A 17728-nucleotide genomic window follows, 5' to 3' on the forward strand; every position below is an offset into this window, starting at 1 on the left:
ATAAAGATGGGTTGTAAAACTCAAATTTTACGGCCTCTAATGAGAAATTGACACATCATCTAAACACACACTAAACATTAGACATAAAAATACTAGAATTTATACCAAAAAACAAAATCAATAGACAAAATAGCACTTTTTGAGTTTTCTTATTGTAAATTGCAAAGACCCCACCATCCCAATGGATCTGCCCCACAAAATTGAAGAAAAATGATGGTCGCCATCTTTATTAAAGGTATTCTCTAAAAAAAAAATTGGTGTCTTTTATAGAATGGTAAAACTTTGGCATAACTACAAGTGATCTTTCTCACTTACCCCTCCGAATTATAAAGTGTTGTTTTATTGAACCCCCTCCGACTGCCATTTTTATGCAAAAAGCTCCCTTCGTTAGTAGAGGATATTAAATTCGATGGAAAAACGAGCACGTGATATACATGTTTCAATTTTTAGCGAAAATACCTTGAGTTTAAACAGTAAATTTACTTAAAATACCATCAAAGTTAAAAAATGAAAAATGCAAAATAAAATACTAATAAAAAAGGTCTTTTTTTAAAAAAAAAAAAAAAAAAAATAGACTCTTTGATGACCTCGACAATTTTTAATAATTTGTAAGGGCAATTAATATTGACATAATCTTTAGTTTGAAAGAATATCGGTAATGAAATAATAATTTGAGAAGAGCCTCTCAAAAGGACCATAACCAAAAGCCTATAATCAGTTTATTGAAAAGCACTTATTTTTGCTCCTGAAAAATATATAAAATTTCAATTTGACATTCACCCCAGTGTAAACTGTAAACCCCAGTCGAACCGCCCGAAGGGCCTGGACTCCTCAAATTGCTGAGAAAATGCGGGAAAAGAAAGTAAACTAAACTTGAAGGCAAACTCGTTGGATTAATTGAGGTAATATTTTCACACCTTTGAAAGCGAACTAGCAGAAGGCATTAGAGTCAATTGCTTATTCTTTGGGTTCCTTTTGTTGGGTTTATCAGCAACCAGACGGTGGGTTTAGGGTTTTAGATATATATCAGTTTTCATAATTCTGAAGCCCTAAGCCTTCGTGTTGTGGGAAGTGGCAATCTTTATTTTGATTTGTTTAGGAGCTAATTGTTTTCTGTGTTGCCTAACTTTAGCATACTTAGTTTAGGGTTAAAGGTTATTGATGCAGATTCTATCGTGCTCATGTTTTGATGTTATTGCAATATATACTAGATTTTCTGTAATGGGGTATTTATTCTTTTCCTTCATCATGAAGATTTTGGTAATTTTATTGGATTGTGAAGTTCTGTTTTCAATTTACTTTGCTATTAATCTCTGATCTGATGAGCTCCATATTACTGAGCCTTAGTGCTTTCTGTATTTAGCTGATAATTTCAAAGCCTGTCAGTGCACAAACTAAGCAGTCTATTTTTTTTTTGTCATTTCCTTTTTACTTTATGGCCTATAAACAAAAAAGGTGCCTGAAATACCGTAGCCAGTTGGTTTTTAGAAATTTCCCTTGCTAAATGAATAGGCTTCTATTCGTATCTAATGAATTTTAGTTTTACTTTTGTTTAAAATAAATTACTGTGTGGAATTTGTTTTGCACGGTATAAATAACATATTTGGAGAAGTGCAATGCTGTAATGAAGGTGAACAGATGACATAGATACTAGTTTGCTGTTTGTTCTGAAATGCAAAAAATGTTGAAGGCTGGGAGTGATTGTGGTGGACAAAATGAGATTATGTATTGGAGAGTTTGGATAGCACCACATGGTGAATGTTTGATTAAATTCCTTGAGTAGATGTGCTTGCTTTTATTTGTTTCAAACTGTTTGTAAGTGCATTTACATCATCTGGCTTCTCTTAGCATGAATATGTTTTTCTCAACAGTTCCATCATATCGCCATTCTTTTAGGGTATCTAGCATGAAGAGAAAATGAGGGAATAACTAGTCTTAATTCAAGGCATTATGAATATGTTGAACTTAAGGAGAGCTTGAGGGATAAGAAAAGAGACACAGATGTGGGTGCGCTGTGGAAAACCTCTTTGGCACTTAGAAGCGTTGAGGCAATCCTCTAAATCTCCATGGATCTTCTCGTTATTTTCTCTCTACTCCGATACTCACAGGAAATCCAAGCTTGCCCCTTTACAGGTTACCACTTACCCCTTCTCTCCCCAGTCTCCAATCCCCCCTCTCTCTCTCTCTCTCACACACAAAAGTACGCATACCCTCACAACCCCTACTAAACATTATGCATAAAATCTCTTGAATCTTATTATGTGTGTGTGTTTTAAAAAGGTAAGCATAATGTCATGGGAATTTTTGGCAGGAGAGGAAAATGATAGACAGGTTCAAGCTATATGCTAAAGGAGGTGATGGGGGCAATGGTTGTTCCAGTTTTCGCCGTGGCCGGCACGATCGCCGTGGCAGACCCGATGGTAGGTTTGTAGATTAATATCTATAATCATTTTTTGATTGTATCGTATGTTATATTCCACTTTTCAATATAAGTTATATGAGTTGTAATATTTTCCTTTAACTGGAATATGTTGGATCTATAGACAACGTTTCATTTTCTGTTTCTGTTAGATACTGATTTCTGTAAAAAAAATCTTGAGACTCGATAATTGTGATCAATTCTGGTTCTAGTTCGTTTTACTATTAAGAAGTTTCTAATGTAGTGAGATTTGTAAATGCTAATTTGTAATATTGCTACTTTGTTGTCTATCTTGGGAACCAATGTAGGTGGTAATGGTGGAAGAGGTGGTGATGTGATTTTGGAATGTTCCCCCACAGTTTGGGACTTCAGCGGTTTGCAACATCATGTTGTATGTAACTTTCCCTTTCCGATCTTTCAAACAAAGTATAGCTTGATGCACCAGCAGTGACAAAAATGAGTGAAAGTTATGGTCTCTTGCAGGCTGCAAACAAGGGGGGACATGGAGCCTCAAAGAATATGATAGGAACCAGAGGGGAAAATAAGGTTATTGTTCTAATGCTGTTACATTTACCTGCAAAATTGTTCGTATGGACTATTATTGGCCACTTAACGAACTGGACACAGTGGTTCATTAACAAAGCATTACCTCTGCTAGGTTGTCTATGTACCTGTTGGCACTGTGATACATCTTTTAGAGGGTGAAATTCCTACCATTATTGAAAACCTTTCTTCAACAGATCTGGATCCATGGGAGATTCCTGGTACACTCGTCAGCGATATAGCTGAATCTAATCACGGATCTGTTTATAATGACCCAAATGTGCCAGCTGAAGTTGAATCAGTTCTAAGTACTGATTGCTCATCAGCTCAAACTGAAGGACCTATGGAGATGTCGATAAGCATGAAGCAGACGACTCAAGTTGCATCAACTGATGCACTTTCTCAGTTTTCTTTATCATATAATACATCCAAAATTTGCACAAAAGAAGAGACGGCGGAAAAAGAAGAGACGGCAGAGAAAGAAGAGATAGAGGAAACAGAACAAATGAAATACAATGTTGCAGAACTAACAGAACAAGGTCAACAAATTATAGTTGCTCGAGGAGGGGAGGGCGGTTCGGGTAATGTTTCCGCTGGCAAAGTTCCAAAGGGTAATGTTTCTGCTGGCAAAGTTCCAAAGAAGCCCAAGTCTATGAGTCCTGGGGTCGATAAGGATAATACCTTTGATGTCGAAGTATCTGACGATGATCAGTCCTCTCTTAGTAAGGGTTTCCCTGGGTCTGAATCGGTTCTTGTGTTGGAACTCAAGAGTATTGCTGATTTGAGCCTTGTGGGGATGCCTAATGCTGGTAAAAGTACACTACTAGGTGCTATATCAAGGGCCAAGCCCGCCGTAGGGCACTATGCCTTCACAACTCTTAGGCCGAATTTAGGGAATCTGAACTATGATGACTTATCAATCACGGTGGCTGATGTTCCGGGACTGATAAAGGGTGCCCATGAAAATCGCGGACTTGGACATGCATTCCTGCGCCACATAGAACGGACAAAGGTTCTGGCCTACGTGGTAGACTTAGCTGCTGCATTAGACGGTAGAAAGGGCATTCCACCATGGGAACAGCTGAAAGATCTTATTTTGGAGCTTGAGTACCATCAAGAGGGTTTATCTGATCGGCCATCCTTAATAGTGGCAAATAAAATTGATGAGAATGGGACTGAAGAAGTGTATGAAGAACTAAAAAGAAGGGTGCCAGGTGTTCCTATGTTTCCTGTCTGTGCTGTTTTGGAGGATGGAATACCAGAGTTGAAAACTGGTCTTAAAGGACTTGTGAATGGTGAAATTTCTACCAGACTCAGTTTAGATGGAATATTGCTCGATTAGGTGGTTAATAATACAAGAAAGTTTGCACTTGTTTTGAATGCTTGGGGTGTAGGGTCTAGAGTTCTCTGCGACTCTTCAGGCTGTTTTCCCCGTTGAGGAAATGATGGAATCATCAGAAGCTGTCTTATATTAAATATACCCCGGAATAGCAGGTTTATATTTCATAAATTTTGTCAATTTTAAGCTGAATAACTGCATGGTTCAAATGGAAACCCAATGCAGCAGTGCTAATTCATAGTCTGCTAAATTATATTGCATTTTGTAATGGTTTTGGCATCGAACTCTGATGGTTATTTATAATTAGCTGACATGAGTTCATATTTCATGGCCTAACTTATACATGAATAGTTATCATGCTTTGAAATTTGTGATTCAAGCTTTGAAATTTGTGGGCCCGAACGTGACGAACGTCTACATGGAGCTCATGAATGGATTGACATAGACCAGCCCCAAAATTTCAGCGATCTTCTACACACACACACACATGGATGTTCGGTCAAAAGAGGTGGGGAATAAACTTTATTTGCTGTATTCAACCAAAAAAGAAAAAAAAAAAAAAAAAAACTTTCTCGGCTCTAGAATAACCCCTTAAATTTTTTTAATATTTTCTGTTACAGAAAAAGTAAAAAAAATTATTAGCTTCTCTATTGATATGTTCAATTTGTCCTCTGTGCCTCGAAGCTAGCTAGCCCCCTATATCCACCACTAGATGTTCAAATCGATTCAAATTTTATCTTGTGGACCTTACAGCATTCACAATTTGAAGTGCTTCCCTTTCCATAACAATCAGCTGAAGCCTTAGGTTCCTACTAAATTTAGCTAAGCATTAGATCAATTCCTATACTAATGCGCCCAGTTACTGAATCCACTGTCGTATCCCAATTTACCTTGTGAAAGCCTTTTTAGGGTGCTTGCCATCGACTATGATCCCCATCCCTGACCTCCAACACCTGATCATTTTCTTTATTATTTGCCTTCTTGTATTCACTCCTTACCTCCATGGCCCTTTTCACAACCAGGTTTGGGTGGAGGAACTCCCCTCATGAACAATTGTGTTCCTATTGAACCATAAAGCTCCAGAGATCCCAACAAATAATTCAAATTATGTTCTGTCACATTTTTCAAGCATCTCCTCCACCATTTGCAAAAAAGAAAAAGAAATTAGATCCACATTGATTGCTTTTCTGAATTTTTTTTACCGCATCCCTCGTTGAAGGACAACCCCATAAGATATGAGTAACGCTTTCGCTATCAATTTTGCAAATAGGGCAAAAAGATTCAATGACAATACCTCTCTTCATGCGGTTCTCCTTAGTTGGCAACAGGTTGTGGCAAGCTCTCCACTGAAACATCTTCGCAGCATTGAGAATTTGCTGATTCGCCAAACCCATTACCACTAGGTTTTTACTGAGCCTTCACCTTTTGTCAAATATTGTATTTCCTTTTCCAGGTGATATGTATTGCGATCTAAAAACTCCCATATGGTGGTACATCTCCAAACCAATGCATTTATTTGGTAGGAACAGCTAATTGGCACCTTAGTAATAGTCTTCACCTCTTCCCCTACAAATATTTCTTTTAACAATGCTAGATTCCACCACTTGGTATTTGATTCAATTAATTCCTTAACTTTAGCATTGCTTGCTAAGATTCGGATGTGTGACCGGACCATGAAAGTGGTTGGTGTGGGTTTTGAAGTAACCTCCAGCATTGCTTGGCTAGAAGAGCTTTGTTAAGCACACCAAGTCTCTAAAATCCATACCACCCCTCGCCTTAAGAAGGCACATCCTCTCCTAGCTTATCCAATAGACCTTGGATTCATTTTCTTGATGTCCCCATCAAAACTTCTACATCATTGAATTAATTTCATTGCTTAGTGCTTTTGGCAACAAGAACGCGCTCATGCTATAGGTGGGGAGCTTTGAGTTTTTTTATTCATGAGAGTTGTTAGTTTTCTTCCTCCCTTATTGGCTCAGTTTTCTTTGAGTTCTTTTATTTGCTCTTTGAAATAGTCCATTTTTCAATTAAAAAAGGCAGGTGGGAGAGACCAATTGAAAACTGCACAGTAGTGACCACTAGCCTAGACAATGGAAACTGCATGCGCTCTCTCAAGTATAACTGAGCCATAGCCTGACCTTGCCCTATAAGAGCATTAGTAAAACCCAGTTCGGCTAATACTAATAGAATTGGAGATTTTTATTTCGGGAGTCAAACTCTCATCATAATACATGCCTAACCATTTTAAAAATTCCCTTAAAGCCAATAAGCGACTGAACCACCACCACTTATATTCTTTGAAACCATCTCTTAGTTTTGCTTTTTGATTCCGAATTCAAAAGAGTAAAGAATCTATTTTAAATTGTTTCAAACCACACATCGACCTGGCTTATAACACCAAGAAAGATAAAAGGTTTTTCAATGCATACATAGGGAATTTCTTCCTTGCCTTCATTGTTTAACACGAATTTAAATATTTTATTCTGTTGATGCACTCAAATTTCTCTTGCTCCATAGTGGACCACATTACCATAGAGAATAAAATAAAATTTGATTAAGAAAATTCCAATATAAAACATAAAGAGTTTTTAAACATCACCACAAATTTAAATATTTTATTATGTTGTGTTTAATTGCTTTTTTAAAATCGTACATTTTAAAATAATTATTTTTAAATTACAAATTCAAATGGATCCTTTGAGTAAACGGATACAGAGTTTTTCTGAGAATTTTTTTTGTTACAAAATAACCTTTTTAACTCTTTTGGCTATCCTAATGTAAGTGATACACATGAAATACTTAATTGACCATGTATATAACTTAGCTTATTATTTATGTTGTTAATGTATTAATTAAATGAATACATTCCTAATTTCAAATCGAATTATGTTTTTGAGGCAAGTTTGACCATCTAAACCAAAAGAAAGTAACAATTATTCGATGCTGTTGTGTAAAGAAATCGACAAGCCAAAACTTTTTTTAAAAAAAAATTAAAAATTAAAAATTAAAAAGGCAGACGAAGAGATCCATAAATGTAAAGATAACCAAAGCAAAGCAAACTCCACAATCAGGGGTTAGAAGCCATTTGAGACCCACCATATGCAACAAAAAGTCACGACTCATTCCTAAGCATACGATGAATCCTATAAATCATATTTTAAACTTAATCATTATCATCTTTTAATATCAATCAATCTTTAATTTCCTTTTTTCTTTAACAATAATTTATCCAAAGATTGATTGTCATTACTACATCAACAAATTGGATATGCTATTTAATATTTTTTTCAGCATTGTCTTAGAGCATTTTCGGCAATAATAACCAAAGTAGCTATTAAAAAAGTACTTTTTCTATATTCTCTCAAATAGATTCTTTATTCTACTGTCTACTTGCATTTAAATATTATTTTACGTGGAAAAAAGTGTGAAAGAAATAGGGAGAGAGAAAGAGAAAGAAGGAAAGAGAGAGAGAAAATAATAAAAAATACTATGTAGTGTGAATCTTCTGCCTATTTACTATTCACACTAGAAGAAGAAAAAAAAAAAAATCTATTTTGCCTATTCCCCTGGAGACGAAAATGGCTCGTAATAGACAAATTTGAATATTATGAACCATTTACCTATTCTATTGGAGATGCTCTTAGCATTCCTAGCTGACATGACATATTCAATCCACCTTTAGATCAATTTTAATTAAAAAAAATAAAAAAATTAAGAATGAATTGAACATGTCACGTCTACTAAAAATGCTAAATATAATTTCTTTTTGTTTTTTATATAAAAAAGATTTGTGCAAAAATTAATTAACGTTATCACATCAACATATATAATAGAATAAAAGTGTGATTTCCGGCCTTCGTTATCGCATACTTGGTAGCATGCATGGCCGAGAGTTTTCTTCCCAAGTCACAACCTAAAAGCAAAAAGAGCTTTTTGTGCTTGTTGAAAGCTTGGGAGCCATTCTTTTTGTGAATGGAAGAGCAGCAAGGAATTTTGTTATTGGAATCTCTTAGCTAAAAGCCCCTAATTTATTCCATCTAGGGTTCATTGCTCATACATGATTTGACAAACGAGACATGTTATTCGGTGTCCAATCTGGTCTATATCTATTAATTGTGTTCATTGTGGGGTAGCTTGATCCTCAAATTTGTAAAGAAATATTAGAATATTTCAAATTTAATATGAAAATCATAACTTAATAATTAGGGATTGTATTGACATTTGTACGAATAATATTAAAAATTACATTTTTATCACACTATTGTTTCATGCCGCTACGTCCCAATACCTGACCTATGTTGATAATTATTGTTGGATTTATGAGTAATAGGATCAAAGATTCAAAATCCTCTAGATTATTTAAGATAGTTTTATAGTAAAGTTGGTAAAATCTCAATCATCATGACCATGTTCAATGTTATGCTTTTGTATTGCCAAAGCAGCATGCTTCATGCCTCTCGAGTGCCACATTTATTTATCCTTATAAATTATATATATTATATGTAGATAATGTAGTGTTGAATTCAAAGTACATCCTATATATATCTCTTTATAATGCCCCATTACTCGTTTTTTTTATATTAAAATAAATATTTTATTAAATCCACTTTTAAATGGAATGTCTTTTATATGTTTATTGTACATATCAAATTTTACATGGGTAGAATGTCATTCATTTATTTAATTTCGAAACTCATATATTTAATAGATTTTTAAAATATAAGAAAGTTATACTTACAAATATTATAAGATAAGATGATTTTTTATTATTATTTATTATCTTAATATTTGGGAAAAAATGCAACATCAATCATGTGGTATACCAGATTTGCAATTAATTCATTGTGATATAAAAATGAATTTAAAAGTCATTGAGGTATGCCAACTCAGAGGTTCGTGAGGTATGTCAAAAAAATAATTTACTTCCTACAGTCAAATTTTATTCACTGACTTACATATTTCGTTAGTGTGTCACTGACTTAAACAAGATACGTGTTGAAATTTTATTAGCTCAGATGTATCACATTATCAAAACTTGTTAATTCAGTGAACGAATTTTTTTTCTTTAAGAAATAAATTGTGTTTTTAGCATACCTCAGAGACTTTTAAATTCATTTTGATATCATATAGAGTTAAATGCAAATAAGGTGAACCACAAAAACTGATTTTGCATTTTTCTCTAATATTTGAAGAACATGATGAATATATAAAATCATTTAATTTCATTATGGGTTTGATGAAATATTGATTTAATATATATTAAATAACCCTTAAATCTAAAACATCATTTTGACACGAGACAAGAGAGGCAAGGGGATTCATTGATCTGCCCAAATCATATCAGATACGATCCTTTTAATTTTAAGTGAAATGAAAAGATGATTCATTTTATTATTGAAATTTTGATTTGTTGTATCTAACGATGTATATGGTGTCACGTTATTTAAAATTAGATAACGTAACAACATATACAATATTAAATCTGTGAAATTTAACGTTCACCATAAAATAAACATGATCCACGAGAGTAACCTTTTTGTATTTTTCCTTAAAATAATTATTATTGATTAAGACCTTGTCCACTTCCTTTATTTCAAACACTTGATTTTTACAAATAGTTGAATCGATTCTACAATGATATTTTTGGCTAATCCATATGTTCTTTGTCTTCTAGCCAAACGGTGGAAAAAGAAGTTTATATATACTTCATAGATATGCTCAAAGCATATGGAAAGTAATTAACTTTTTTCTTTAAACAACTATTTTCCCTTTAGAAAATTGGCATCGATAAAGACCTTTTCAGTGTCCACTAGCTTCCTTAATTTTTAATTCTCCGGATTTTTACAAGAAATTGACCCTTTGTGTCTACTAGTTGCCTTGTCTTCCAGCAAAATGGTGAAAAAAAAACCCCCAAAGTCCAATTCACAAACAATTTATTAAAGCTACTCCATCCCATTAGGTGAACAAACTACCAACGACCATTTTAGAAAACTCTGGAAAGTCAAATTACATACGTACAATATTAGGTTTTTCCTTTATTTATTTATTTCTTTTTTGTGCCTGTACTTCTTTTATCTTCACTATAATGAATATTTTAAAATTTTAAATTGATAAAAAATGGTTGACTTAGTTTTCTAAATTAATATTTTAACACTCTTCATCTTGCGTGTACGTAAGCTTCTCTTTAACAAGTACTGAAACCCAACACGTTAGAATAAATTATGAAATTAAGTTTAAATCACCATTTATTTCAAAATTTTAAATTAATAGAAAGTGGTGGACTTAATTATTTAAATTAGTATTACAACAAATGAGATATTATTAGTCAAACTTAATTTTAATTAATTTAGGAGTTTTTTTCATACGTATTTGGGAATTGATTTCTTATTAGACTTGTAGAACAAATATTTAATTTCCCCATTAAAGGGGAGAAAAAAGAAGAAGATAGAGTTGCAAAACCTGAGTGAAAGGTGGAATGTAACATAAGACAGAGTCCAGACGCAACTGGCCTACGATTCGTCCACGTGTATGGTGGATACGACTCTTTCCACCCTGAACTGCGTTATAAATAGCAGCTCAGGTCTCCACTTGAAAACTCATCCTAGAGTTGTGTCCGAATTCAATTCCCAGTAAAAATCTTTTCCAGTTCTTATTTCTCTCAAGAAAAATGTCTTCCTGCGGTGGAAACTGTGGCTCTGACTGCAAGTGCGGTGACGGCTGCAAGTGCGTAGATACTTCCTCCAGTTTTGCAATTCTTGTGAAATTTGTTTTCCATGAAAAACATATGTTATATATACATTCATTTGTTGTTAAAGTATTAAATTTCTCTCTTCCTACAGTTTAATCTTTTGGGATAATTAGTAATTTAACATGGTCTCAGAGTCAAAGATCTTGAGTTCGAACATCGATTCTGTCATTTATCTTTCATTTCAGTTAAATATTTCACTTGTTGGATTTCACATATTAAAACGGAGTTTAAGCCCACACGTGAAGAGAAGTGACGAAATGTTAAAGTATTGATTAAATAATTAATTTTATCTCATCCTATTATGATCGGCTTAAGCTTTTGATTTGTTTAATTTTCTTTGTTAATTTCTGGTTTTTTGCTCAACCATTTTTCCCTTATGCTTTTGCAGGTGCGGCAAGTACGCCGCTGACCTGAGCTACTCAGAGACGACCACCACTGAGACCGTTATTGCTGGGGTTGCACCAGTGAAGATGTACGTGTATAGTTAAATACACAAATATATTGTAATATATATTACATATATTAATTCAAATTTTCATAGAAAATAACTTGCAATTTTACTATGTTAATTATTGCAGTAGCTACGAGATGAGCTCTGGGGCAGAGAATGGCTGCAAGTGTGGATCAAACTGCAGCTGCGACCCATGCAACTGCAAGTGAGAAGCTAAGGCCCAAAGAAAGCAGAATTTGTGGCTGTTGGAATATCATATAAATAAAAGGGAACACGATAATGGAATGTATGGTTGGATCTATGGATCCCTATATATATATATATATTAATGTAAATAAGACAGCTGCTTTGTTGCAACTCCATTTCCATGGTGTTTGTGTTCAACTTTATGTACCACTACTGATGCTTTGTTATGGGTATTGGAGTTCAATATATGCTTAAATTTCGGAAGGAAATGTTTGACATGTGTGGAGCGAAACTTTACTAACTCCTCCTCTTAAGTATGGCCTTCAATTAGTTATGGTTTAGTTTGGTCCATCGACTACATCAGAAAAGAATTCACGGCCATTATTTGTCTGAATTGCTAGAATAATTTGAGCAGGTAATACTAGAGACCACATATGACCTCAGACCCACATGACTAAATAGGTGGCCGATCAGTCCATATATAATTTATTTGGACATGTATATCTTATATGAAATCTCTCACATTGTTTGTCCAAATTACACGTAATTGTTGTGGATCTCAATCCAATTACATGTACCTTGGAAAAGCAACCGCAAAAACATCACAGATTCACAAGAAAGTAGCGGGGGAAGATCCTTGGGAGAGAAGCTCCTATAGGGGAATTGCAACAAACTTCATCGTTTAATTAATACTTTAACATTATTCTCTTCACGCATGAGACCAAATAACACGTATAGGATATTTTAATTAAAAATGGAGATAAAATATGTAGTCAAGGTTTGAACTCAAAACATCAACTTTGATATTATGTTAAATTACAATTTATTCTAAAAGCTGGTAAAAAATAATGAATTTAGTTATTTAGTTAATACTTTAATACACCTTATATGTGATACCAAGCAACACATAAAGTATTTTAATTAAAAATAAAAGGTAAATTATAAAGCCAAAATTGAGAAGCTCAATGACATAACATTCAAGCAATAGTAAAAATAGAGAATGTGATGTATGTACTTTTGAAAAACTAGATAGTTAATGTTAGTTTTTGGACCGGGAATGTATTTTTAACCGGTCAAGTGATTTTTGTCCCATAATGGCCAAAGAGGGAGTTTGTTGATTTTTGTGTTAGCTGCATTTTGTTTGACAAAATCACTATTATGTAATGTTACTGTTTTCACAGGGATGCTGTATATTTCAGAATCTTCACAGTAATTAGAGTTTATGTCTCTAATACAGAAATAATCTCATTATGACAAGTTGCAAAGTGTCACAAGCTTCAAAGAAGGCTATTTAAAGCGTCAAAGAAGATTCTGTGTAGATTCCAACTCAAAGATGTCGGATCTCAAGATTTCGTCTGGACGGCCCTATCTAGAGCCTGGACGCTCTTCAGTCAGCAACATCCGTCCGGACGACGTGGCCAAACCGCCCGAACTCCCATCAGTGTCAAAAAGCTTGGAACAATTCAAGTTTGCATACGTCAAGACGTTATGAAAACATATCCGAACGCTCTTCAAAGTTCCAGAAGAATCTTGCGTTCAAATGCATCAGTCCGGACAACGTGGCAATACTGTCTGGACGTCAGTCAATGTTCGACAAGTAAAATGATTTCCTTCGTAGACACAGATATGGAAAGACAGCTGCAACCATTCGAACGTCAGGTCTACACCGTCCGGACGCTATCTTTGATAAGGTAAGATGTGGAGAAGATTTGCAACAGTCCGGACGTCAGGGCAACACCGTCCGGACTCCAGTCTTTATTATGAAAATTGCGTGCAGCAGAAGTGCAACTGTCTAGACGCTAGGCAACACCGTTCGGACGCAGCCTTATTCAAGAAAGAAAATCGCCGCTTTATGAAAAGTCGGTTGCACAGTTCACCGTCCGGACTGCCTCATCTTACGTCTGGACGCTGCCTAGAGAAAACTGAATCAGAGTTGATTTAGGTCTTCTGTAGCCCATAAATAGAGGTCTCTAGGCATATATTATTGACAAAATTCAATATTAAATTCTCTATAGCTTAGAGAAGGTGTTTAGAGAGATATTGAAGATCTGCTAGCTCTCTAGCTGTTTTCAGTGTGTGATTTGATCAGCTGTGAAGTCTATCTTAGGGAGAAGCCCTAAGGTAAATGATTCTATTGAAGATCCCTTCAAGTAAAAAACCTGGTTGTGAGGCGTTCGTGTTGGGTTACACGTTAGAATTCAAGGTACGAATTGCATCAGGAGTATGTGAGTGCTACTGCTTTGTAACTAGGTTTGTCTTCTGAATAGTGGATATCCTGGGTTTGGCTGCCCTCGAGTAGTTTTTCTCTTAATTGAGTTTCTACTTCGTCAACAAAATATTTGTCTCCTTTAAATTTCGCATTTTATATTTTGTTGCACACTATTCATACACACACACACAGAGTTAATTAGAAGTCATCTTTATTTTTTTAGTTAAAATAAAATATATATAAAAAAAAAAAAAAATGCTAGGGATACTTAAACTTTTACAAAGAAAACTTTACAAACTGATGTGGCATATGTTTAAAGACGAAAAATGCCCTTTTAGCAAAAACCATTATTTCAAGACCCCCTTGCTCCGTCAAAGGATGTCTCGCCGGACGTCTTGTCGTCTGGCCGGACGTGAAAGGGTCGGATCTACATCGCCGTTTCAAGACCACCAGAACTCCGTGGTCGGACGTCTGCCATCTGTCAGGGATCCGGCGGCCAGTGGCGTCATTTAGCCACGAACGACCAGATCTAGTCGTTCGTGATTTCTCCAATCACGGCCGGGATCTGTTCCCCCAACCAGAACGGCCAGATCCCGGCCATCTGTCCGGGATTTGGCCCATCCCCGGCTAGACCGGCTGAATCCCAGCCGTCTGGCCGGGATCCGGCTCTTCCCCGACCAGAAGCTTGATCGGGGTCGAGGTCGAGTCCGAGATTGTCTGGGGTGCTGGGTTTCTAGTGGTCGAGGTCGGAATCGTGGTCGGTCGGCGTGCTGAGTTTCCGGCGACACGATGGTTCCGGCGAGTTGGGTTCAAGAAGAGATAAAAGGGTATTTTTGTCTATGTACTAAAATTTGTTTTAACTTATTTTAATGTTAAACTGATATGGAGCCTCTCATGAGCTTCCATGTCACTTTGTAAACTTCTCTTTGTAAAAGTTTAAGTACCCCTAACATTTCTCAAAAAAAAAAAAATGTGAGTTTTTTTTAACAAAGAAAAAATAATTACGTACTGAACCGGATGTAAATGTTATAAATTGAGCATTCCTAAGGGTGAATTTGGGATCGATTGCGATTTCATGGACAAAAAGTGCGATTTTAAACCAAATCGCAGAAAATGAACATTTTGAAAATTGCGTTTTTAAAAAATTGCAATTTGAAAATGCAAAAAATTGCTTTTTCAATTCGCAAGCAATTTGGTGGCTTTTTTAAAACGCAGAATTTTAAAGGCTAATCTACAATTTTAAAGGCTAAACTGAAATTTTGTCAAACTCTTAACTGTGATTTTAAAAATCACTTTTTTAAATTACACTTTTTAAATCGCAAACCTAAACTGACCGTTATTCATATTCAACTGCATATAAATGGCCAAGCGGTTGTGAAGTCACAAATAGAATAAAATTGATTCATTCAATTACTGGGATTTTGTCTAAGTAATTATTGAATCCATAAATAGGATATACAATGGGTTGATAGGTAATATTGACATGAGAAATGTTACTTTGCATTTTCTTAACATATTCATATATTTATTTGACGTGACGTGTTCAATATAATTTTTTTAATTAAAATTAATCTAAAGATGAATTGAGCTTGACACGTAAATTAAATATACTAAAAAACGCAAAAATATAATTTCTGTAGTTTGATAGATATGACCTTTCACTATAGTCAAATCCTAAACCTATTTTTCTTTTTTCTGATATAAAATATGAGATTTTACAAAATCGATCGACAGAAAATGTAACAAATGTGAGGGCTATTTTTTTTTTTTTTTAAAAAAAAATGTTATTTTTGTCTCGGTCCCAATTGATCAATAATTAACCGCAAACTAATTAAATATTTTATCTCCGAGTTGATTTTCTATTTTGGTAAATAATATCATTGACAACTCTGAATTCCAAATCATCTCTTTCATATAATAAATCCGAAAAAAAAAAATGACATTCAATTTATATATAATCTTCTATTTCATATATGATCACTAGTCTGTCTAGTCATGTGCAACTGTATAACGCACGTGACTACTTTTTATTTATTTATTTTTTTTTATTTTGACGTTAATTATTAACAGAATAACTTATTTGATGCGGGATGGTAGTTATTTAAGAAGAATAAAAATCTTATTCAAAGAAAAAACACAACTTGCAAACAGCTGCAAGGAAAAGATTGATGGACGACACATCACAGAGGTAGATGGACGAATGCATAGCGGAGAGGCTAAAATTATTGATTTGGTTAAAAAACACCTACAAACAAGAGAAAAAACCAAAATAAGAGGAAGACGGTAAAAGCAAGAAATAGAATGGGAAAGAAAGAAGACGAGAGAGTGTATCTGCTCACTCTTCCTCTCGTATCTATTTTTTGAAAAATTATCCTAATTGTGAATAATTCATACATTATATATGAAAACTCTCATAAATTTGCCCGCTCAAATAAGTTTGGATCTGCCTATTTGTCTCTTTTATATTTATTATAACAATCTTATCAACAAATTAATAGATATCCGGATCCATCTGGAGAGCGGCATTTTTCATGCGTCTTTTTTAACTCTTAAGGCCTGTCGTTTACTTTCAGGATTTACCGATGTGCCGAAAGTGGACGGGTATTATTTAACCTTAAATAACCAATAACCGTTCAAGGTACAGCCTCATAAATAACTACTGTTAATGTTAATCAAAATCTGAATGATTGGTGGTGCTCCACCCATAAGGCTGTGACTAGGACGTTGAGAAAGTCATAGACGCAATTGGCCTAGGATTCACCCACGTGTACGGTCGATGCCTTCCCCTTCCCCTACCTACCATCGTCTACGTTATAAATAGTAGCAACGGAGGACTCTATCTCTCAGAAGTCTTCATAGCTAGAGATTTTTTTCCAATCCTTTATTCTTAACACTCTGAAGAAAATGTCTAGCGGATGTAACTGTGGCTCCAATTGCAGTTGCGGCAATGACTGCAAATGGTATAATTGTTATCCTAACTATTTGTTCTAAGAAGATTTATAGCTTGGTTTCTTTCAATTTTTTCTTTCGCTTTTCGTTGTCAAATTCTTGGGCTAAGTTTCTTTCTTTTCCGTCCTGTTTTTGCAGCGGCAAGAAGTACCCTGACCTCGGCTTCTCAGAGAACTCCAGCACTGTGACCATCGTTGCTGGGGTTGCACCAGTGAAGATGTACGTAAAATTGTTAGAATATATTAACGGTAGCTAGATGATAGACTTCAATTATGATTAGATCATGATAGTCTTCGGATGGGATTGATTTGAATAAAAAAAAAAGTTTGATTATGTGATTGCAGGTATTACGAGGGGTCTGAGATGAGCTTTGGAGCGGAGAGTGGCGGCTGCAAGTGCGGATCGAACTGCAGCTGCGACCCATGCAACTGCAAATGAGCAAAAAGGTGAAGGGAAGTCCCAATAAAGCGCAGCATCAGTGGTCGTTGATGTTTGTCTGTAAAAGAGAAGAAGAGAATGGAATGTCTGTTTGGGTCCATCCATGTAATCGTAAAATAAGACAGCCATGGCTTCTGCAAATCGAAGTTTGTTTTCTTTGGATTGCGGAAATGTTTCGTGGCTACTTGTGAGTTGTGAGTGTGTTTGAATTTTATGTGTCGCCACTGCATGCCGCTTTGTTATGGGTGTAATTGGAACTTGATTAATGCATATGTTTGAAGTTCAAAAAAAGTTTATTTGTATGTAATGAAACTTTACTAACTACTCCTTTAAATCTCCATAGTTTCCTATTTAGCTCACGTGAGCTATAAATAGGAAACTATGGAGATTTCATCAAGTATAAGATGCAAGGATCACGATCTACAACCCTTGGCAGGGAAATCTTT

At 35.0% G+C, this 17728-nt stretch overlaps 2 protein-coding genes across 6 annotated transcripts; both read left to right on the forward strand.

The window, feature by feature from the left end:
* The first annotated feature begins 739 nt into the window (after nucleotides 1-739).
* Nucleotides 740-4629, forward strand: LOC133878619 (probable GTP-binding protein OBGM, mitochondrial). 5 transcript variants are annotated; one of them, XM_062317187.1, is made up of 6 exons: nucleotides 740-902; nucleotides 1971-2133; nucleotides 2312-2420; nucleotides 2728-2810; nucleotides 2903-2965; nucleotides 3078-4629. In XM_062317187.1, the coding sequence occupies exons 2-6, from the start codon at nucleotides 2002-2004 to the stop codon at nucleotides 4302-4304; spliced, it is 1614 nt and encodes a 537-aa protein (XP_062173171.1). In that variant the 5' UTR covers nucleotides 740-902; nucleotides 1971-2001; the 3' UTR covers nucleotides 4305-4629. The 5 variants fall into 5 exon arrangements, with proteins under 5 accessions (XP_062173171.1, XP_062173170.1, XP_062173168.1 ...); XM_062317186.1 differs by having other exon boundaries at nucleotides 741-902; nucleotides 1872-2133; XM_062317184.1 differs by having other exon boundaries at nucleotides 741-902; nucleotides 1897-2133.
* A 6240-nt stretch (nucleotides 4630-10869) lies between these two features.
* On the forward strand, nucleotides 10870-17679 carry LOC133876856 (uncharacterized). Its single transcript, XM_062315097.1, has 6 exons — nucleotides 10870-11024; nucleotides 11438-11521; nucleotides 11628-11706; nucleotides 16755-16855; nucleotides 16983-17063; nucleotides 17189-17679. The coding sequence occupies exons 1-6, from the start codon at nucleotides 10969-10971 to the stop codon at nucleotides 17280-17282; spliced, it is 495 nt and encodes a 164-aa protein (XP_062171081.1). The 5' UTR covers nucleotides 10870-10968; the 3' UTR covers nucleotides 17283-17679.
* Nucleotides 17680-17728: the final 49 nt, after the last annotated feature.

Source organism: Alnus glutinosa, chromosome 9, assembly GCF_958979055.1.
Source record: "Alnus glutinosa chromosome 9, dhAlnGlut1.1, whole genome shotgun sequence".
NCBI classification, from domain to species: Eukaryota; Viridiplantae; Streptophyta; class Magnoliopsida; order Fagales; family Betulaceae; genus Alnus; species Alnus glutinosa.